The 23,505-nt window shown below is 39.0% G+C and overlaps 1 protein-coding gene across 3 annotated transcripts; it reads left to right on the forward strand.

Moving 5' to 3' along the window:
- Nucleotides 1–691: 691 nt before the first annotated feature.
- On the forward strand, nt 692–22,512 carry mut (methylmalonyl CoA mutase). 3 transcript variants are annotated; one of them, XM_037750907.1, is made up of 13 exons: nt 692–830; nt 2,394–2,824; nt 4,191–4,558; nt 4,662–4,819; nt 9,307–9,478; nt 9,579–9,827; nt 10,129–10,240; nt 11,522–11,637; nt 14,417–14,532; nt 17,202–17,333; nt 17,426–17,573; nt 19,183–19,350; nt 21,406–22,512. In XM_037750907.1, the coding sequence occupies exons 2-13, from the start codon at nt 2,428–2,430 to the stop codon at nt 21,532–21,534; spliced, it is 2,265 nt and encodes a 754-aa protein (XP_037606835.1). In that variant the 5' UTR covers nt 692–830; nt 2,394–2,427; the 3' UTR covers nt 21,535–22,512. The 3 variants fall into 3 exon arrangements, 2 of the variants coding, with proteins under 2 accessions (XP_037606835.1, XP_037606836.1); XM_037750908.1 differs by lacking the exon at nt 692–830 and adding an exon at nt 884–1,060; XR_005204170.1 differs by lacking the exon at nt 692–830 and having other exon boundaries at nt 2,428–2,824; nt 21,406–21,617; nt 21,729–22,512.
- The last annotated feature ends 993 nt before the right edge of the window (nt 22,513–23,505 follow it).

Genomic DNA, 23,505 nt, shown 5'->3' on the forward strand with positions numbered 1-23,505 from the left:
AATAGATTCATATACATGTTCAGATTTTTCATTACATCCGTCCATCCATCCATCTTCAACCGCTTATCCGGGGTCGGGTAGCTGGGACAACAGCTCCAGCAGGGGAGCAGTTGCCCCCACAGTAACATTACAGTTCTGCAAATATATTTTACAGTATAAAAATAATATAAAAAAATAAATTATACAACAAAGAAAATGTAAGGAAAGGATGAAAAAAGATTAATAAAAACAAACAAACAAAAAAACATTCGGATTTGTTAAACAATTGGAATACATTTGAAATGTTTAAAACAATTTAGTCAATTTAGAATTTTTGAGTTTTAAGTTATCAATCATAGTCAAATTTTAAAATCAGTATCTTTAAAAAATAAAAAAGGAGTACATTCTTTTAAACCACATCATTTTATGTATATAAATACATAAATATATATATTTATATATATATATATATATATATATACACATACAATCTCTTTTTATATATATATATATATATAAAAGGAGGACATTCTTTTAAAATCAGTATCTATATACACATATATATCTATATATGTGTATATAGATATATATCTATATACACATATATATATAGATATATATATATAGCAAATATTATACATTATATATATATATAATGTATAATATTTGACGTTGCATATCTCTAGTACATTCAACAATCTTGAATCTCCACATGTGCTTCCGGTGTGTTAGGTCAAAGGTCACGGCTTGACGGCAGCTCGCTATTGGCTGACTGCTGATGTTATGAAACTTCATTGGACAGACGAACACACGCCTTTAGTCCATCTGAAAGAGCAAAACAGACAAGCAAGGTCAGGAAATCATCTGAAAATATGCAAAATTGTGTGTTATAAAACGTAGTTACCGGCGTAACAAACTGTTTTTAATGCTAGCGGAATGCTAACAGTTCAAGCTAACAGCTACAGTTAGCGAGCGGTAGCTTAGCAACGCGCCTAGCAACAGCCTACTTAAAGTTAACATTAACTTGTACGTTTTGCCTTTTTACTACTCATTGTAAAGTTTCCAAAGTCATCCGTAGCGAGTAAGTCATCCCGTGACTTTTTGACTGTTGTAATGTTCAACTAGCTCGCGTTGTCGCTGTCAAATGTTACACCAATGTCCTCTGTGAGGTGTCACATGTTAGCAGCTGTGTTTAACATCAAGCCTCAAACCTTCATTAATGATCTTCAATATGACTGATTGACTAAACAGTAACATCTCTGAGATGCAGTAGCTACGTGTCAGCTTTGCATTATAGCCAAACATCCAGTATTGAGCATGATAATTAACATTAACTCAAGCTAAATGTGTTCTTTTGTTGTATTTCTCAAATGTAAGATAAGATAAGATAAGATGAACCTTTATTAATCCCTGGAGGGAAATTCAGGTGTCAAAGCAGCAACATCAGTAAACAGAGTGAAACACAGGAGAGATAGAGGTATAGAAAAATTATAAAAACAATAAAAGATATAAAAGATAGAGAGTGAATGGGTGTCAGCTTTGCATTATGCTCCTGAGACCCAGCCCATTGACATGTGTCCTCTGTAGTGGACATTTTGTCCACATGAATATCCTCTTACCCTTTTGTCCTACTCTATCAACCCCTGGTGTATTGCAAAGAGGACATCCTAAGCTTTCCAGTGATATGGCATGTGTTTGTTTTTTTTTAAATCAATTTGAATGTATTCTTGGTTTAATATCACTCTACAGCCATAATCTGTTCATTTTTTTTAGTCTTTTCACACTGAAATAGTCCTGTAGTCCACTACAGTGGATAATACAAATACAGTTTAACAAACCTAAATTGTTAAGATTTGCTTTTAACCCTAAATAGGAAGGAAATCACAAAAAAAGGAATTGGAAGACACTTTTTTTTAACTCGGTTCCCAGGAGGATATAGCCAAACATCCAGTATTGATCATGATAATTAACATTAACGCTAGTTAAAGTTGTTCTTTTGTTGTATTTCTCAAATGTCGTTAAACTAAATTAACGTTAGTCCAACCACAACTCGTTTTCTTGTCTGTAAATGTCATTTGTGTGTCAGAATATGCTATACACTAATGGTTGGCCTCTCATGTTAATCATCCACCAAAACAAAGTGAACTGTAGAGGGTGTCAGCAAGCAGGAAACACTAACATTTCTCACTGTACCGCTGCTTGTTGGGTGATATCCATGTGCAAAAAAACTATTGTCTTGTTATTAACTCAGAAATTCTCATATTTGAAGCACTGTTTTTGTCTCTAAGCTAATAAAAATGATCTTCATAGGAGATGAAATGTGTGCTGGCATCATTAACTCACCCCGAACCATGCTGACATGCAACCATCACAAGTATTTCACCTTCCTATCTCTTTCTTATTGTCTACCTCAGGTGATCCATGTGCGTCTGACTGAGTCAACAAAGCATGCTGACTGCACAGAGGGCATGTGCAGCGATGGCTGCCCGGCGCCTGGTTAGAGCCTCCGTCTCCTCAGCACACACACACCGCTCTCTGATCCACACGTCCACACCGTGTCAGGACCAGGATGAGCTGCATCCCGAATGGGCCAGCCTGGCTAAGAAACAGCTGAAGGGGAAGAACCCGGAAGATCTGATCTGGCGCACGCCTGAGGGACTCAACATCAAGCCTGTGTACACCAAAGCAGACTCAGCTGACAGGCCGGATGAATTGCCGGGATTGTTTCCCTACACTAGGGGGCCCTATCCTACCATGTACACAAACAGACCTTGGACTATTAGGCAGTATGCTGGCTTTAGCACTGTGGAGGAGAGCAACAAGTTCTATAAAGATAACATTAAAGGTAGATTTTGTTGTTGTGTACATTAACATTTGTAGATGAAACACTGTAGATTCAAGTGGAAACACATCCTTAAAGTGACCTTAGAATGATACACCAACATGTTCTCATCTCAACTCGTCATATACTGAAGCTTTGTCAGACCCCTCAGTGTCACTTTTCGCTAGCAGTAAACACATGCTTAATGTTGTGAATTAATCAAAAACACTTGCTTAGGTTAGGCAACAAAACCACTTGAGAAGCTACATGGTTGGGCTTAAAATTACTTTGTTTGTACAGTGAAAATGACGCAGCGTTTACTGTTTCCATGGATGGGTTTACATTGTAGTTATTGGAAAGCCCGGTGCGTCGTCGACCGGCACTAAAGTGTTCCTTGTGTGGCGGTATCGAACGCTGACGTCCATGACAAAGCGTTGGTATTTGACGCCATGGGAATGAGAACTGGCTGGATACACGAGTCATTACTCTCACCAACTTCTGCACCACTTCAAATCTATTGTGCATCAACATTTTATATCCTACAATGGCATAATTTGTGTTTTGTTCACCACACAATTTTGGACATGTTCTTGGAACACATCTGAACCTTACACATAAGGTTTTTGGCCGTTACATCTCCATAAAACCTGGCAGTTTAGTTATATTTTCAGTTAGGAAGGTACACGTATACTAGTGCAAATTTGAGAAAATATTGCGCTCCACACTTGAGCCAAAACTGCCTCTGAAATGCATTATTATACTAGAGGCTTCACATTGAATTACACAGAATAATTAGAAAACTACATAGAAGATTAAAAAGATGGAAAGACTAAAATGACTTTGGCATTTTAAGGTGTCATGCAGATTTTGTGCATATGAGTATGTGCAGAAACTGCACAAGTAGTTTTAACCTTCTTGAAGGTCATCAAAGCTTTCAAGGGCCAACCACAAATACTTGTTATGCAAATATACAGTCCTTTAAATAGCAAGGGAAAATAGAGGTCACCTTTTGCTGTCTTAGTTCACCATTTAGTGTTGTATAAGAGGGAGGGATAACACAATGCTTCAGTTACGGTGGGCACAAGCCAAAATAGTTGCCGACATAGACAGATTCATTAGTGGAATAAGGATTTCAAGTTGAATCTTGGTGGTGTTGGTGCTTGCAGGCGTGTTTGTTTGCTAGTCTTTAGCCAGAGGCTGGACGCTGCCTGTTGCTGATCTACTGTGACTTCTCTTTGCTTAAGTGTCCCCCTGTAAAGCACTGAACCCTCCCATCACTCTCATGAGTGTGACATTTTTTTTTGCTATCTGATGATCTATGACTTCCCTTCCCTTTTTTGTGTCTCCATTTTCTCATAGGCTCTAATCCACAATCTCTTTTTCATTTCAGCTGGACAGCAGGGTCTCTCCGTGGCTTTTGACCTCCCAACGCACCGCGGCTATGACTCCGACAACCCCCGAGTCCACGGAGACGTCGGCATGGCCGGAGTTGCTATAGACACAGTTGAAGACATGAAGATGTTGTTTGATGAAATCCCGCTGGAGAAGATGTCCGTCTCAATGACAATGAACGGAGCAGTCATCCCTGTGTTGGCGATGTTTATCGTAACCGGAGAGGAGCAGGGAGTATCTAAAGCCAAGCTAACTGGCACGATTCAAAATGATATTTTGAAGGAGTTTATGGTACGCAACACCTATATTTTCCCCCCGGAGCCTTCCATGCAGGCCATCGCAGACATCTTCGCTTATACCGCCACGGTAGGTACCACTGAAGTATTTAAGTAATCTGCTCGTATGCTGCTTACTTTATGTCATGTTGTTAATGTAATACTCGCTGATTTTAATGACTCGATGTTTCCAGAACATGCCCAAGTTCAACTCCATATCCATCAGTGGCTACCATCTTCAGGAAGCTGGAGCTGATGCCATCCTGGAAGTAGCTTACACCATCGCTAACGGTCTGGAGTACTGCCGCACTGGTCTGAAAGCAGGCTTAACCATTGATGAGTTTGCCCCAAGGTACAAAATAATAAGATCTAATAAGTGTGGAGGGACCAAGTTTGATTTACATATTTGTAGCTCACCGCCATGTCTAGATTTTTAAGGTAGAGCCGGAGCTGTTATGAAGTTCATACCTCCTTTGCGATGTCTCAGACACTCTAGCACAGGTGTGCCAAACTCAATTTCACTAAGAGCCACACTGGGAAATGAAAATCACGTTAAGGGCCAGACATATATAGTTTATTGACATGCTTTTATTTGATCGAAATATAAACGTAAAATGTCTGATTATATTGTTGCATGCCCATATGGCCTTAAACAAATCAACAAAAAGCTGCCTAGCATTTAGTCAAGCAAAATACTGCATTCTTATTACATTTTTAGCAGTAGGCTACCACACAGCCAACTCACAACAACCTGTTTCACAGAGCTGAATATGGCAACTCAATGGTTGTGTGGGACATTTAATAAAAAAATAAAACCATCGAATTTGATAGGATAGGAAATGAACAATGGTCTGGGTGGCTTACCAACTCGGCTGAACAATTTCCTGAGGGAAATCCTGTTGTTTATATTGTGTTTCGGTACTCCAAGCAAAGTAAGATTATTTTTCCAGCAACACAATTTCTCAAATGGATTGTTATTTTGTCCAAGCAGGAGTCCAAATCCAAAAGATATTGATTTAGTATCATATCACAGTAGACAAAGAAAAGCAGAAACCAATGCGTCTTGCGTGTTTTTGATTGAAAAATTAGTAATTGGCTATCAAAACAGTTTCTGTAAATCAACTAATCAATCAATTAATCAACTAAATAGTTTCAGCTGTAAACTTTCCAATTTATCAAATTATAACAAACTACGTGCCAAACAGTAAACATGTTACATTTAGGGGCCCCTGAGGTAGTTGTCCCCTTTGCCCTTGTTGGCAAACCCAGCCTTGGGCATGTCTACTTCTGCACACAGGCTGCACATTTCCACATACACACTGCACAGCCTCTGGTTGCAGCAACTGCATTGAAACGCTTTGTTTGCATGCTATCAGCTCTAAAGCTTTAATCGTGTAGTATACATGTCCCATACAGCCACAACCCATAGGTGCAGATTGGCTCTCATAACCGGGTAAAACGTTTTTGTGCCATTCTGTGTTAGCTAGCTTGCAGACAGTGGAGGCATGCCTGTGTGTTTTGTGTAAAGGGCACGCGTTGCTGTGCAGGCCACAACTAGGCAGGACAACATTTATTGTGAATCTAAATTGATATGCGGGCCGGATCAAAATTTGCAAGAGGGCTGGATTTGGCCGCGAGCCTTGAGTTTGACACGTCCTCTAGCAAGAGAAAAGTGGTGAAATATGTATAAATGTAAATTAAGAATCATTTTCATCAAGCATTAAGTTAATAACCTCAGAATGTTTTTGAAGATACAAAAAGCTACATATTGTGTGAACCTTCCTTTGTATTCTTATTGAGGTAGGTATGAACCACAGTAATGAGAGTCCAACAGTTTTATATATACAATGAAATATTTGATAAAAATGTAGGATGAGTCTGAAGCAGTAGTTGTTTGATCAAATTTAGTCTGAAAAGACTTTTCATGTTTTTAAGATCCCTACTTTTAGTTGAAAGCGTAGTTCTGTCTATCACACATCTCATAACACCATCACACTCTCCAATATGTTTATCACACATTCTACACTTCCTCTACAACGTGCGGCCCCATCCTCCCAAAGCTGAACTCAAATTAGGTCAGATATTCCCTCTAAAGGAACTGCAACAAACAAAATACTGGACTCAAGGGATACACAATGTCAACCATGACACCTGCTGAGGTGTGACTTAGCTCTTAGCACCACCAGTGTCAGTAGATGGTGTTACTGGTTGAATTTGACAACGACTACATTCACTTTACGATCACTCCTTTTGAGCAGGAGCTTACGCTGTCAGTCAGTTCAGTGTTTCACTCAGGCGTTAGCTGAATGTTCTGTTAATGACGAAACTATCAAATATTTAGTTCTGCCTTTCATGATGTTGGTCTTTTATTAATATTCCACCGACGCTGTGCATGTTTGACTAATGCATAATTAGTCATACGTGTGACAGCCCCATTTAACTGGCAAACAAATACCTTCCTCCTTATTTGTTGAACCACCACATGTTGCTCACAGACTGAATTCGCATACAATTAAAGCCAAAAGGAAAGGCTGCTTGTCCAAATGGTAATTTATACAAATACTTCCCACTGAGCCCAACACAAAGTGTGTAATATAGATATCAATTCTAAAGAAGAAAATAGGATACATTTGGGTAAAGGCACCACATATTGGATGTGTTAACATCAACATTTTTGCTGTCATTTTGCCACTTGTTCCTTCAGGGACTGAACAAAGTTGTGAATTCTCTTCTGATTGTTGTTCATAATGCATCTTTTATGTGAATCTCTTTGGCTCAGCCCACCTGTTGCTCCGTAGAATGATGTTTTTCTTGTCCACTTTGAGCTAAATGATCTATAATGTGGTGCTGCCGTAGACAGTAGAAGGTCTTTTCAGTCAATTACATAACTGTACCGCTTCACCTACCCTGACCTCTGTCCAGTTCTTGTTCCTTGCGTTGCACTTCCATTATCTCCTATTCATACGTCAATTACTCCGATAATAGCAGAGTTACGTGTGGATGCAGTCCCCTGGAGCATCCTGATGGCCCAGTCCAGCTCTACCTTTCTCCACGTAATGACTTCCGAGGCCGGCCTTACAGACAGTCACTCTGAATCAATAGCGAGCAGTCACTCTATTGTGTGAAATGGAAAGGTTTCCACACTAAGCTATTATCTCTTATTGTTCAGACTCACCACCAGTGGGTTTGCACAAAGACAACTTAATGTTGATATTGTGACTGTGACGGTCACAGTCTTATACTGTGTTTTTGGAGCAAGGGGACGAGTTTCTGTACTACAGTTAACCTCCAGGGTGGAGGCTAGAAGTTTGTAGAGAAATACATATATTGTATCAGTTGTCCTTCGCTCTAAACAATAATTTTTGTTTTATTTGATACACTGTAAAAACATGAAAGAACAGGAGTGGAAATTCATCATGATTAATTCCATCCTGGCCGTGCAGCATCATTACTTTGTTCTCTTCTGTTTACGCAGCTGATTGATGACCATTTTCCTTTATAACTCACCCGATATTGGATTTTTGAGAGTTTAACATCCGATTCATACATATGAATCAGTTTTTTCTTCATAAATGCATAACATGTACATAATATTTCGGTATTGCAAAAATCTTTTTTTATATATAATTGTGACCACAATAGGACATTTTGTTGTTGAAAAAGAGACTAGTCAGTTCTCTCTGATGGACAGTCTGTCATGGAGACTCTCGATTACGTCAAACATATTTTGGCATTGCATTGGCATGTAACTTTGTGATAAAAAGTTATTTTTATAAAACTATCCTGACAGTAGTGCATGAGACAGATGATCTGAGAAAAAAAATAATGTTCCTCTGCCTCCTTCTAATGCTCCTTATAGCATTTGCAAGATTTCACCGCACCGGAACCAAAACAGCTAATCAGAGCCGAGCACTCTCTACAGCAGCTGTCAATCTCTGCTTGCGAAACTCGCAAACTCCGATCAAACTCTCAAACTAGGCAGCTCTGATCAAATATGAATCAATATTCTGTTACTGTAATGCCTATTTCTTGCCTCAAATGTTTTCAGAAACATCTCGTAGTGTACTGTTTAGCTGTAAAATGACAAAGTTTGTGACCTGGCTGCCAAAATCAAGCACCGCCAACCGGCCTGAGCATATTTTCTCATTTTACAGCTGAACAGTACCCTAAAATATGCTTCTGAAAACATCTGAGTTGAGAAATAGGCATTACAGTAACAGAATATTGATTTATATTTGCTCAGTGCTGCCTAGTTCGACCATTTGATCGGAGTTGACAGCTGCTTTAGAGACTCTTTGGCTCTGATTGGTTGTTTTCCTTCGGTCTGTGAAATCTTGCAATTGCCACTATGAGGACAGGAGCACACAGAAGAAAATGCTGAAGAGTGGAAAGGGCCGAAAGGTCGCTGTACCCCAAACAATGTTTCAGCCTTAAACTAACCCGAGTAGCATCACAACCGTGTTCTTCTTGGGGTTTTGTCAGTATGGTAATTTATTTGTTTATTTAAACTCTAGCAGATGAGGTTTGTTGCTCGCTTGCAATTTCTGCCATCTATTTGATGTGATAGTCATCACTGAATAAAGTCTGTGACTGTATCAAGTTGTTAGGATACTGGCATTGCTATATGCCATAATGAGACATAAAGTGCTTTTTAGAGCGCGTTGTTTGTATTTGGATACTCCAATAGTGGTGGGTCCATCTCATTATATTGTGTTGTGCCTGTACAAATAACTCTGATTTCTATTTTTGTTTTGAATTGCTCTCATTTTCAATTTTCATTTAATTTGAATAATTGACTATATTTCTCTTTTTTGACATTTTTTGTGTGTGTGCTGCCAGGTTGTCATTCTTCTGGGGTATTGGGATGAATTTCTACATGGAAATTGCCAAGCTGAGGGCAGGCAGGAGGTTGTGGGCCACGCTCATTAAAGAGAACTTCCAGCCCAAGAATGCCAAGTCTCTGCTGCTCCGCACACACTGCCAGACTTCAGGCTGGTCCCTCACTGAACAAGTAAGCATAAGTTGGAATTTTGAAAGTCCTTCAAATGTATAGAGATCAAACTGAAACATGTCAAATGAACGAATAGTTATTAGAACTTTCCTCCTCTAAGGATCCATACAACAACGTGGTGCGTACAGTGATTGAGGCCATGGCGGCGGTGTTCGGGGGGACCCAGTCGCTCCACACCAACTCGTTCGATGAAGCTCTGGGCTTGCCCACAGTGAAGAGCGCTCGCATTGCCAGAAACACCCAGATCATCATCCAGGAAGAGTCGGGCATCCCCAAAGTCGCCGATCCCTGGGGGGGCTCGCACATGATGGAGGCTCTCACGGACGACGTCTATAACACAGCTTTGAAGGTTTGTCATGGGGCCAAACACGCGACAGCCTGGGCTTCCCTCCAAATTAACCAAAGTAATGTTTTCATTAACAGATTAGTTTTTACTTTGTCCAATTTTTTCCCAAAACTGGCCTGTAATATACAGCTAGGGGTTCATCTATTTCTGTGAAATATTAAAAATATTGTTGTTAATGTGAACCTTTTTAGAGCCATGTTGTCTTTTGAGGTAAATGTCATTGTACATTATGTACACAATGTCTACACAAGTAATCCATCCTCATTGAGTCACTCTTTTACAAGCTCTGTTTTCCTTTGTATAGTTCATTAAAGAAATAGAGGAGGTGGGAGGCATGGCCAGAGCTGTGGCGGAGGGCATTCCAAAGCTCCGTATCGAGGAATGTGCTGCTCGCAGACAGGCCCGCATTGACTCAGGTACTGTAAGAATATATATCATAGGCTTATTTATGATTTATAACACAGGACAAAATGGGAGCGCACAATAATCTTTTTATGTCGATTATCTTGTTTTCATAATCGTTGGAAGCTATAATTGTTTCATTGCACAGCCCTATGAAAAAGGATTCTCGTGTCCTGCATTCAGTATGTTATTTGGTTTGCAGCTCTGACTATTAAAATGCTGATCATATCAGCTGCAAAGTGTATGTATATATATATATATACATATATAGAGACGCATATAGAGACGCATTATATATATATATATATATATAATGCGTCTCTTGAAAGTGCCTTAACTCTAACACGTGCCTGTTGAGTCCGCTAGACCCCAATGGGAGCAAGGCTACCACAAGTGGATAGGAAAGCAGCTCAAGATCGTATCACAGTTTGATTCAAGGAGCGAGCAGATGTGTATGCACTTGGCGAGGTTGTTATCGGGGGAAGTTAACTGAGGCGTCTTTGTGTCTCTTTGGAATTTGCCTTGCGTCCCATAACGCCAGAAGTGACCGCGCTGGAGCAGAACAGAACCTTCACAGACAGTGCAGCTCTCCTCCATAATCCCCCTGATACTCGCTCTCATTGATATTCATTGACTTTCTGATTCACTGTTGCTGCACATATTTGTTGGCTGCTGACATTTATTTCCTCTTCTGATGGGCCTTGAATTCTGATTGACCGTGTGAGGCTCTCGGATCATTTTTGTTTTTTTCCTACATTGTGGTCAAATTGTGAGATTTTATATTTTGGCGATTATAGAGAATTCCAAGCATCTGTCTGCTTTCTGTGTATCTTTTGAACACTAGAATGTTCATAGCAATTACCATCTCTGGCCATGATATGCTGGCCATGATATGCAGGGCTTCTACATTTTGATTTGTCTCTGAGATGGTGAAGGAGAATTTTATGACAGTTAATTAATTAACATATACATAACATCAAGACTGAATATTAATTAAGCAATAGCTCACCACAGGCCGTGGTATTTTGTCCTTATATCACAGGGGCGTTGTTCGGCTTGACACAAAGGTAAGTTGTCTAAAAAGGGTGTCTTATAGATGTAGGTAGGAAGTAATACACTTAATGGACAAGAGATAAACAGGGATATGGTCTCATGTCTAGACTTTTGTTTATTTAAAAGTTCCTTGTTGTGCTTCTTGGATAATACCCTGAAAAGGTTGTTCACAACTGTATGTTTGGGTGGTTAATTTGCGTTTATTCATGTAGCTGAATACTTTTCTTCCTCTTCTTCTCCAGGATCAGAGGTCATCGTCGGGGTGAACAAGTACCGTCTGGAGAAAGAGGAGACGGTGGAGGTGCTGGCTATAGATAACACCGCTGTACGTCAGAAACAGATTGAAAAACTGAAAAAGGTCAGTGATCCTTTGAGAATCAAATAGATAAATATGTGCTGTCTAAAGAATAATGCTGTTGTTTTTCCACATTTTAGTTTTTGTTCAAAGCAATGCTCAACGAATACCACAAATACAATTCCATGTCATATGCATATACAGTATATTAATATATTTTTAGAAGAATCGCAAGATTTTGTTCTAGTTACTGTTCTTGTCTACTAAAAAACTATGAAGAATGTGAGCTTTTTACCATTATTTTGAATACTTTGGCAAATATCCTCATAATGAAAAGAAGATAAATTAGCCCAGTTAAACTTAAACCTAAATAATTAAAGGGGCAGTGTGTTGGATTTAGTGACATCTAGCGGTGAGGTTGCAGATTGCAACCAACCCTCCGCTCACTCCTCCCTTCCCTTCTTTTCTTTAACGTAAAAACATGAAAGGCTCTCTCTAGAGCCAGTGTTTGGTTTGTCCATTCTGGGCTACTGTAGAAACATGGCGAAGCAACACGGCGGACTCCGTAAAGAGGACCCGCTCCCTATGTAGATATGAAGGGCTCATTCTAAGCTAACGAAAACACACACAATTCTTAGTTTCAGATGATTATACGCTAATGAAAACATAGTTATGAATATTATATTCCATCTCAGCCCGATCTCATTCCCAGGGCGCCAAATACCAACATGTGAATGGGGCCAACAAACACAAGGCTATCATCCAGGAGGCCGCTGATCGTGTTCCTTGCGTCACGTTTCACTTTCACTTTACAATCAGCTGTTCGATCGTGTCCCGTGTTCACAACATCCAGTCACATTTTCACTGTGAAAACATGTTTTTTTTTTTCTAAACCGAAGTAGTTTTGTTGCTTAATCCTAAGCAAGTGTTTTTGTTTAATTCACAACATTAAGCACGTGTTTACTGCGACCGAAATGCAACGGTATGAGGGCGCCAGTATGTGACCATTTGGGATGAGTCTGTGTTGTCCATTTTTGCCAATAAATCCCCCTAAATCCTACACACTGGACCTTTAAAATTAATGAATAGAGGACTCAACATATGCGGTTTTCTCATTTAGGATCCCTCTGGTGGCTGGCTGTGTATGCCCAACAGCTTGTTAGTTTGGCTGATTATCAGAACTACTGTCTATCTTGTGTATGCAAGATACATAATACAGTGATTACTCAACAACTGACTGCAGATTAATTGATAGCGAAAATAATCGTTGTCCGGACATAAGCCCTGCAGTTCCTCCATGTTATTTAATTGGACAATAACTGAGGTTCTTTAAATCTTCTTATATCTATTTATGGAGTCAGTATTTGTGTGGGCAAGCTGTAAACACTATGCCTCCCTCATTTTCCAAGACTGAATCCTTGTCACAAATCTGTCATGTTTATGTTTATGTGGGTTCAGTGCTCAGGGCTTATGGGGGATATCGACAGTTGTAAAACAGCTACATAATACGCCTGCTGCAGACGCTTATGAGTCATGCAAATCCAGGCAATTTTTCACTTTCACTCTTTTACATGTTTTACTCAATTTAATTGTAAATTTTCCCTTAATGTGTTCTTATTTTATAGTATTCATGATGGGATATTTGCTTGACTTTTTTTTCTGAAAATGCCAAAATATTATCATTAACATGCCTAAAATAGTTGGAGTCCAATAAGTTCTGTCACAAACATTTCCCTTTTAAGTTTTCCCTTATTTCGATGGTCTAATTTGATCGTATTTGTAATGGGAGTTTTGGATGACATTTATAGGAAAATGCCAAAACATTTTGAGTCCAAAAACTTCAGAATACCTAGTTTCTACCAGGCAGGGCGAAATGGACAAAGATGACATTTGGAATGGTCAAACTCAGATGCAACTAATTACCTGTTACCTAATATTCCTGTTATTGTGCATGCTCGCTCACAAAGGATAAGAGCTGTTTGAATTCTCAAAATGCTAAGGCAAGGTGCTTCAATGCTTCTTTTCTTATCTCCTTTAACAAAGGAAAGATAGATAATGCCGTCCCACAATTCCTTGCGGCCGCAACATTTAAAGCAACGCACCATTCGGCCGTTCATGAAAACAAACGATATGCCCATCTGGCATAATATTTTCATACAGTCATATACTAATGGGATTCATGTTGATAAATATGAGTGGACGGTGACAATCATTTCGTTTCACTTTTTATTTAATTTTTTAATTTAATTATTTAAATGTAACATTTAAGTAAAAAACAAAACAAGAATAAAAAAAGATTTGTTTTTCCTGTCTAAAAAATGAATAGCAAAGAAACATATAGCAAACTGTAAATAAACAAATAATGAACATAAATAAATATGACATGTCCGAGGATAAAGCAGCCTGTCACTGATGGGATTATGTGCAATGGGATTATCTTTGCAGCGTGGTTGTCGTTTCATAAATCCTTATGAATTCTCCTTCACAACTTTCCTTGACCTCATGATGTTTTCCATTAAGGTCAATGAATAGTGGTTAGGAAAAGACATAAGGGCGTCATTTTTTGACTTTTCGACCGCAGCCAAAATGTCTGCTGTAAGAAAGGTCTATTAGCCATTTGAATGTTTTTCATTCTTTGTGTTAAAGGGTACTTAGACACACTAGTTGACACATTCATACACACTGTGTATGGTGGATTCTATCAGTGGTATAAATGTTGTTAGCAGGGCAGATAAAAACTACACACTGTGTATGGTGGATTCTATCAGTGGTATAAATGTTGTTAGCAGGGCAGATAAAAACTACCATGTTTATTGCATTTTGCCTCCTTTGTCTGTTGTAGGTGAGAGAGAGTCGTGACCCAGAGGCAGCGAAGAAGTGCCTGGCAGCCATTGAGGAGTGTGCCCGAACCGGGGAGGGCAACCTTCTGGGCCTGGCTGTGGATGCAGCACGAGCCAGGTCAAAACTCCCTAACACAGTCACTAAAATCTCTAACTGTAATGACCACTCTAAAATTAATCTCTATAAATTAGGGCTGTCAATCCATTAGAATATTGAATCGCGATTAATCGCATGATTGTCCATAGTTAATCACAATTAATTACAAGTTAATAACATTTTTTATCTGTTCAAAATGTACCTTAATTTGTCAAGTATTTAATACTCTTATCTACATGGGAGTGGGCAAATATGATTGTGGGTACCCATAGAACCCATTTTCATTCACATACTGTATCTTGAGGTCAGAGGTCAAGGGACCCCTTTGAAAGTGGCCATGCCAGTTTTTCTTCCCAAATGTATCGTAATTTTGGAGCATTATTTAGCCTCCTTCCCAACAAGCTAGTATGACATGGTGGGTACCAATGGACTCCTTAGGTTTTGTAGTTTCCTTTGATACCATATTTTCACTCTAGCTTTAACACTGAGCCCACTACAACCTCTGAAAGACAGAATAGTGGCCGTCTGATTTTGAATAGGTTAATCTAACCATTTGGCAATACCTCCGCAGCCCACTAGGGGGGCCCACCAGTGGGCTCCGGCCCAGTGGTTATCCTATTTATAAAGGGAGTTTTGAATGACATTTTTTTGAAAATGCCAAAACATTTGTGCAAGTTTGGAGCATTATTTAGCCTCCTTCTCAACAATCTAGTATGACATGGTTGGTACCAATGGATTCCTTAAGTTTTCTAGTTTCATATCATGTAGCCCACTAGGGTCGCAAGTTGCGTTAATGCGTTAAAGAAATTAGTGGCGTTAAAACAAAGCTGCGCCAATGCGTCATTATTGCGTTAACTTTAACAGCCCTACTAATAACAGATTCTGCATTCACATGTAGAATCTGTAGGTAACGGGACAAGATTTTGGCATCAGATGCATTCTGGTTTCCGTTTGCAGTCAGAATAGCATTGACCAATCCAGACAGAGGCTTATCTGTCGTCAGACTGAGAGCTGATGGGTCCCGAGATTGCTCGACTTTATCTTATAGTACGAAATGTAATTGTGATAATGTTTCCTGCCTTTCCTTCATTGCAATATCTCAGGAACACCTGGAGGGAATTTCTTCAAATTTGGCACAAACATCCACCTTGACTCAAGGATGAACTGATTAGATTTTGGTCAAAGGTGACCTCACAAAACATGGTTTGTTTTGGCCATAACTCAAGAATTCATATGCTAATCAGACAATTTTACACAAATGTCTAACAGGATAAAATGATGAACTGATTTTGGACAGACATGGATATAAACTGCAATTTGACTGTTTGGCGGAGGCATACAAACTGAGGCGGTAATTCTAGTTTGATTTTGCAAGATACTTCCTTAAAAATCTGATTTTATTAAAATAACTTTAGAATTAGATGTCTGAGCTTAGCTAATGTCCATATACAGTATTTGGATATTTGGTAATACAAGCTTGTTAAATGTCTTTTTATAGCTGCCAGAATACCAAAGTTAGATTTCATTTTTATCTAATGGCAAGAAAGGTTTGTTTACACTGTTGACCAAAACCACGTTATTTAATAGCGACTACTTAAGAAGTTATTGGTCACATGTGAAATGAAGTCTTGTTTGGTATAACCAAGAATATCATATGTACTATCTGACCTGATTATGAGACCCACACACACGTGGATAAACTGACTATAGACACTGTCTGTTTCAAGAAAAGAAAGCTCCGACTAAGAGATCACATGCTGATCACAGCCCACTCGGTGAGAGGCACTGGCATGGCATGTTAGAGATTGCTGAACTTCACAACTCTCACCGTCATCTGTAACCACTTCAACATCCCATGCAATTTTACTACCATTAAGGCCCATTTTTGGGCTTCGAAGCTTCGGTGAGAAATATTCGAAAGGTATTCGAAGCTTCGAGGAGCAGCACAGCACATCAGGCTAACATGTTCTTCTGTCTGTTTGTCTCCATCTCCTCCGTTTTAGTGTCCGAGACAGTGCTGCTGCTGCCGCACTACTGCAAACACACGCACCTCTACACACAACAAACAGCGATATCCATCTGAGAATAACTAATGATTAACATTGAATATGAATAATGTTGTGGGATTATTCCTTATTTTATGGGCTATTTTGAGATTTATACATTATTACTTACTTACTTATATATAAAAAATGTAAAACAACAACAAAGCATTCAAATAGTGATTTGGTGGTCGAATATCATGTCAAAGGTTCGAAGCTTCAAAGCATTCGGGTCAGCCCTGCTACCAATAGACCTTTAATCCATCTCAATATAATATGCTTCATACTGTCGTATAAGTACAAGTTTCATTCCCGCAATTGACATGCAAATTACACCAAAGTTTCTTGATCATTGCTATTTTGTTACCCTCACTGCAACGGTGAAATTGTGGGAAATGAGACTAGAGTAAATCTTTCTGCCATGTGACACAGACAGTAATATAAGGCACTACGAAATGATGCAGGTAATCAAACAAACTGCAATCAAATGAAAAAGCAAGGACATTTGCATTCAGTTTATTGAATGGAGAAGTCTTAAAATGAATTAAAGCAAATTGAATAACAGGATTGCCTCGCATTATTTATCATCATAAAGTAAAAACATATTGAGGAAGATGCTGTTTGCTTTTTTTTCTTTTCTTTTTTTAGATGTTCAGTCGGTGAAATAACTGATGCCATGAAGATAGTGTTTGGTGAACACAAGGCCAGTACCAGGATGGTGAGCGGTGCTTACCGCAGCGAGTATGGGGAGCATGAGGAGATTGCCGCGACCCTCAATAGGTAGAATATAAAGCATCTTTACATGCATTCTGACTGATTGCTCGACTGGTTGGAGTTACATATCCTACCAATTTTTTTTTTTTAAATCTCAGAGTTGCAGATTTTAAGAAGCACGAGGGCAGGAACCCTCGACTGCTGGTGGCGAAAATGGGGCAGGATGGTCACGACAGGGGCGCCAAAGTCATCGCCACAGGGTTTGCTGACCTGGGCTTCGATGTGGACATCGGACCGCTGTTTCAGGTCAGTGTCAGACAATAGAATGGAGCAAAAAACACCTTATAACATGCTTTTAGTAATTAAGGTTTGAGAAGTAAATGTAATTATCCTAAAATGTAAAAAATATTTAATAAGTATAAAAGGTAAGGAATAGACATAAGCAGATATAATTGAGATTGACGTACAATAGATGTAGCCTTTTGATGGTGAAACCCACATTGCGTAAAGATAAGTGTTATTCAACTTAAAAGACATGGTTTTGCACTTTTGTCTTCTACTAAACACATCTTTGTATTTAACAATGTACAAATCTGCAGACTCTCAGACATTAAGAGGGCTCTTAATTGGTTCTTTATAAGAGCCAGGTGCACTGGGAAGTACAAATACTCAACCCTACGCATGGTAAAAACAACACAGTATGTTGACTGCTGCAGCTGCATAATAAGAGTAAGACCATTTCCACTTACATCTTGGTCTGGTCCAATTAAATAAGGTCACAAACACTTTTATAACACTTTTAAATAACACTTTTATTTGTAGGTTTTCCGTTATTTCTATTTTTTCTTATTTGATCGTATTTATAATGGGAGTTTTGAAATGACATTTACTGGCAAAGCATTTTGATCTAAAAACAGCTTATTGACCTTTCTGTCAGTATACTGTCAGTATACTTATCAAGCCGCGCAAATTAGCCCAAGAAATTGACATTTAGATTTGCTAGACGCAGATGCAACTAATGGCCGTAATTATTTCCATTACATTCAGGTGTGTCAGTGCCAGGGTCCTTTTATCGTGCACGCTCGCTAACTCTACTGCAGAGCTCACAGACACACTCAAATGGAACAAAGGCAGTTGCACCTGTGCTTTTTACTGCAAGTTTAAATATTTGCTGTGAGACAGGTCTATAAGCAGTTTGACTGCTTCCATTCTCTGTGTTAAAGTATAATTAAAACCACCCCAAAAAATTTAAACCCTATTTGATGATGTCATACCGGACATTTCAATGGCAAAACAATGTGGAAAGACTCTATTCTATATATAACATTCCTTAGTGTTAGCAAGCCAAGTAGGGGTGCAACTGAGCTAACCTAGTACAGCCGAGCCCCACTCTCTGACGCCATACCTCGTGACTTTAGTTGATTGGCTGAAGGGCAGTGTTTCGTTGCTCTTTAAAGTAACTACATGCTGCGGATACAGATTTACAGTCAGTTGTTTTTATATTATTGTTTGGTTGATTAAAGAGTTCAAGAGTTCAAAAAACCTCTTGTGATATCCTCAAATTCACCCAGATAATCTCAGATTCCGATGCTGGATATCATATGAGTTGATCAATGTAATGTGTAAAATCCTGATGACTCCCTGACCTGAAGTTGCTCAGGATGTATCCATATTTTCTTTGATAGCTTACAGTGCAGCTTACATCAGTAGCTTACTGATGATTAATGTTCTGAATATTTTTCAGTGGAGTAGTTAAATAATGCAAAGAGGGGTGGATAAAGATTTGATGAAATGAAGTACTTTGTGGTGTTGGTATTGCACCGCATTATATTGATTTTTTTCTCATGTTTCATACACCTCATTCAGAGTTGTCTATTATTTTTTTTTTTTCCATGTCTGACCCCTGGGTGAACAGACTCCGCTTGAGGTCGCCCAGCAGGCGGTCGATGCAGACGTACACTGCGTCGGGGTCAGCACGCTTGCCGCGGGACACAAGACCCTGGTGCCGGAGCTCCTCAAGGAACTACGGAAGCTCAACAGGCCAGATATCCTGGTCATCTGCGGAGGCGTCATCCCACCACAGGTAACCTTTGACTTCTTTCATGATTATCAAATCTCTAACCGAGAGAATTTCCCCCCCTCATTTTCTTGTCGTCCTTCTGTTGTTATATACCATTTAGTAAACATCCATCTTGCTTTGTTTCTCTCTCATTGTCTCTTTAATGTCTCTGTTTTTACTCTTCCAAAGCAACCTCCTTAATGCCACAGTCCACAGCAATAGCAAAAGCTTTGCTTAATTTGTTTTTTACTAGAGCTGTAAAAGTTAATGCAATAATAACGCATTGACGCAAATTCGTTTTAACGACACTAATTTCTTTAACGCATTAACGCAACCTGTGATTTTTAGGTTGTTGTGGGCTCAGTTTTAAAGCTAGAGTGAAAATCATCATCATATGAAACTGGAAAACCAATGAGATCAATGTGTCCGTTTAAGGAGAATAAACCTCCTAGCAAGCAGACTGGTGCATGAAGTAACTTGTTTTGTGGCTCTGGGTGCGTTATTGGGCATTGAAGGAATTCCGAAAAGGGCAGTGAGGGGGTCGCTGTCTAATTGTTTTACCCAAGACCCCACTAAGTGAAGCTAATGTTTGTTAATGTCTAGGCTTGACATTTTGCAAGGGCAGTAAAAGCATCACATTTTCCCAGTACGTGTGAGGCATTTTCTTTAAATAAATAAAGCCAACTCTGAGGATTTTAATAATAAATCATAATATTAATAATAATTAATTTAATTTATATAGCACACATAAAACAATCACAATACAATATTAAGACAATTTACACAAGAAACATGCGAATAAAAACATCAAATTAGGATGAACAAAATTATAGACACAATTTCTGACACAAGTTAAAAGTTAAATTACTATAAAATTACAATAATTATAAAAACCCTAGGGGAAAGCCAAGAGGAACAGGTGCGTTTTTAGATTAGATTTAAAAAAACAGCAAGAGTCTGAGGCCATAATTGTTCCTGGGAGCTGGTTCCACAGGTGTGGCCCCAGAGACGAGAAGGCTCGATCCCCTATGCTTTATCCTCTAATGAGTTGTGTGAGTTGCTGGTGTCAGTTTGATGACCGCATTCTACACAGTGAGCTTTATTCATGTTGATATTGCCACCACACCATGCACATTTAGCTGTGCACAGTTTTAGAAGATGATAGAAAAATGACATGACGACTCCCCCAGGCAAGCTTTTAGCCTGCATCGCCCCCGGCATCACTGCTAGCGACCTTGAAGCAGACAGCAAAGCATGTACCCTGCTGTCATGTGGACAAGAAAATCACTCTGTAATGATGATTGGTATTACCATACTTAAGGATGTCCTTGATTGCACGCAGTGCACTCTCATTTCCTGTCATCTTATTCATGTCAATCTTGTCTGCAAAACACATTTCATCCCTTTTCCTTTTGGGGGCTACTTCTAGTTTTATCATGCTACAGCATAATTAGCATCATAATCACATAGGGACTGTGCACGTCCTTCTTTCTCTACATTAATAAAGCTGAATTTCTCATTAAAGCTAAATTGTTTTTGGCATCATTGGTCAAAAACTCGAAAATATATTTTCAGCATATTGAAATTGAAGTGTTCTGAGAGAAAACTAGACTTCTGTACCTCCTCATGGCTCTGTTTTCAGGCTTTGGCCAATCACAGGTCATTTCAGAGAGAGAGCATTCCTATTGGCTGTTCATTCAACGGAGGCAGCTGTCAATCACTCGCAAACTCCAATCAAACGATCAAACGAGACAGCGCTGATTAAATATGAATCAATATTCTGTTACTGTAATGCCTATTTCTCACCTCAAATGTTTTCAGAAACATCTTGTAGTGCACTGTTTAGCTGTAAAATGAGAACGTTTGCTCCGGCTGGTGGGCGGTGCTTCGTGTTTCTTCAACTGATCTCAACATGGCTGCTGGGTCACAAATTTTCTCATTTTATAGCTAAACAGTACCGGAGGACACAGACGCCGTTTTATAAAAATAACTTTTTTTAAATGTATTAGCTCCATGTCTACCTGCTTCAGCTTTAACTGCACTTCATATAAACCGTGTTCTACCTCTGTGTGTGTTCAGGACTATGAGTTCTTGTACCAGAGCGGCGTGAGCGCCATCTTCGGCCCCGGAACCAGGATCCCGCAAGCTGCAGTGGACGTTATTGACAACATTGAGAAGAGCCTGGAAAACATCCGGCAGGCCATGTGAACTCAAATTACAAACTTATAAAGAACTGTCTATTCATGTTGTATCAGCAACAAAGCCACAACTGGGAGCTCACACTGCTGTACAGAATCAATTTGACTTAACTTGAATAACAAAAAAATATCATTCCCCACCATGAGAACACAGCATGTACAGCAGTCAAAATGAAAAGCATCCTCACTGTTTTCCATTTTCAGTCCTGTAACTTCACAATGAAAATAAGTTAACATCACAAACGTATTGTTTTAGTTTTGTTTATTGACAGTATCACTCCAAATCTAAAGAAATCCTGTCCCACATAACCTCTGCAGTCGGATTAATGGTGATTTCACCCTTTGCAGCATGCCTGTGTGTGAATTGCAGTGATTACAGGGTTATTAATATCCTGTAAATATCCTAGAAATTCCAGAACAGGAGTGGAAAACCTGCCTCTTGGTCAATACTATAGAGTTTAATAGGAAATACTTCAATATTTCTGACATTTCTGACAACAAACAATAAATCATACACTACATTTAATCAAATTAGTATTTGCTCAACAAACATAACACAGTACCATGTGATAGAAACATTGGCTTGAGCAGAGCATTTTTTTGGCATCCAAGTTTAAACATTATATCACAGCACTATAAACTTACTTGGAATGTAATGCTTTTATTGTGAAATTTGTGAGTGTTTTCAATTATGTAGCAGGGTGTTATTAGTGCCAGTGAGATGCAGATGGAGATGGATGGGTAGAAATCACATCAAAACAAACCTCTTATTACCCCTGGGCTTTATGTTCATGGATATATTCTCTTGAAAGTGTCCTTTCTGTTGTCGTGATCACTTACATCCTGTTTAATTCATCTTACTGCCATTCAAAAATAAAGCCACCGAACAGTGATTATTTGGAAATAGTATTTTTCTACTTGTGATTCTGAATCAGGTTTAGCGCTCTTTGGTCTAAATAAATAAAGTATGTGAACTTTGGAAATGTGACTTGTGTCTAAAGATAATATGAATTGTAGCACCTTTATTCTGAGATATTCAATCACATTAGATGTTTTTTAAGCCTGAATGGCAATATATCAAACCTAACTGGTGACAGCTTATGAAAATTCAGCGAATGATTTATTTTGACACCGTTTTGACATTGACTTAATTACTAATTGCTAAATTGCAGTAATTGGCTTGAACGGAGGTGGAGCTTATGTACTTGTTAGACCTTGCAGCAAGTACAAGCACAGTGATTGGGTGTAAACGTAAGGACATTATGTTACTTTCACGGTCCTCTATTTATTTTCAGTGCAGCACCTCCAGTTCACTATTTTAAATTCCAATTTTCTGCAGCACTTCTGGTGCTGTGGGAGTTGTTGTTTTTTCAGCCAGGCTAGGGCGTAAGTGGCACTAGGATGGTAATCGGTCAGTCGGTCCACCACTTTGCTCCAGACTGAAATATCTCGACAACTAGTGGGGGTGCCAGGAAAACTTGCTATTCATGGCCCCCTGAGGATGAATTGTAATAACTTTGGTGAGTATTCCACCCCTTTAACATTGTAGGACCAGCAGTATCATCTTTCTTTTATTCCATGCATTCTTCTTTGTCAAAACCTAGTGCTTACATTACCGACAATGCAAGTGACATCAGTTGAGGACATTTATTAGATGTCATGTCACGCAGTTCCCTCTGGAGCCACAAATATACATTTTACCTATGCAGTAGTACTCCACAAGACCTGTTTTGATATGTTTTATGTATGACCAAATACCTGTAAAACTAATAACAGTCCCATAAACATTATACCTATTACACATAAACAAGCTTGTATTGTCATTGTGAGTATGTTAGCATGCTGCCTTTAGTGTAACCTATATTGTATAGCCCTGCTGTGCCAAGTACAGCCTCGCAGAGCTACTAGCCAGCGTCTTGTTGCTAGTTATATAACTAGTGTAATGGATATATTATAAAATGGAATATGTGTACTACATGTA

The sequence above is a fragment of the Sebastes umbrosus genome, chromosome 18 (genome assembly GCF_015220745.1).
Source record: "Sebastes umbrosus isolate fSebUmb1 chromosome 18, fSebUmb1.pri, whole genome shotgun sequence".
Taxonomy (NCBI): domain Eukaryota; kingdom Metazoa; phylum Chordata; class Actinopteri; order Perciformes; family Sebastidae; genus Sebastes; species Sebastes umbrosus.

Bases quoted from the DNA above. Each gene is read 5' to 3' on its own strand.
- mut (XM_037750907.1), top strand. From the start codon at position 2,428: ATGCTGACTGCACAGAGGGCATGTGCAGCGATGGCTGCCCGGCGCCTG. The intron at 2,825-4,190 runs GTAGATTTTGTT...TTTTCATTTCAG, and splicing joins CTATAAAGATAACATTAAAG to CTGGACAGCAGGGTCTCTCC. The intron at 9,479-9,578 runs GTAAGCATAAGT...TCCTCCTCTAAG, and splicing joins GCTGGTCCCTCACTGAACAA to GATCCATACAACAACGTGGT.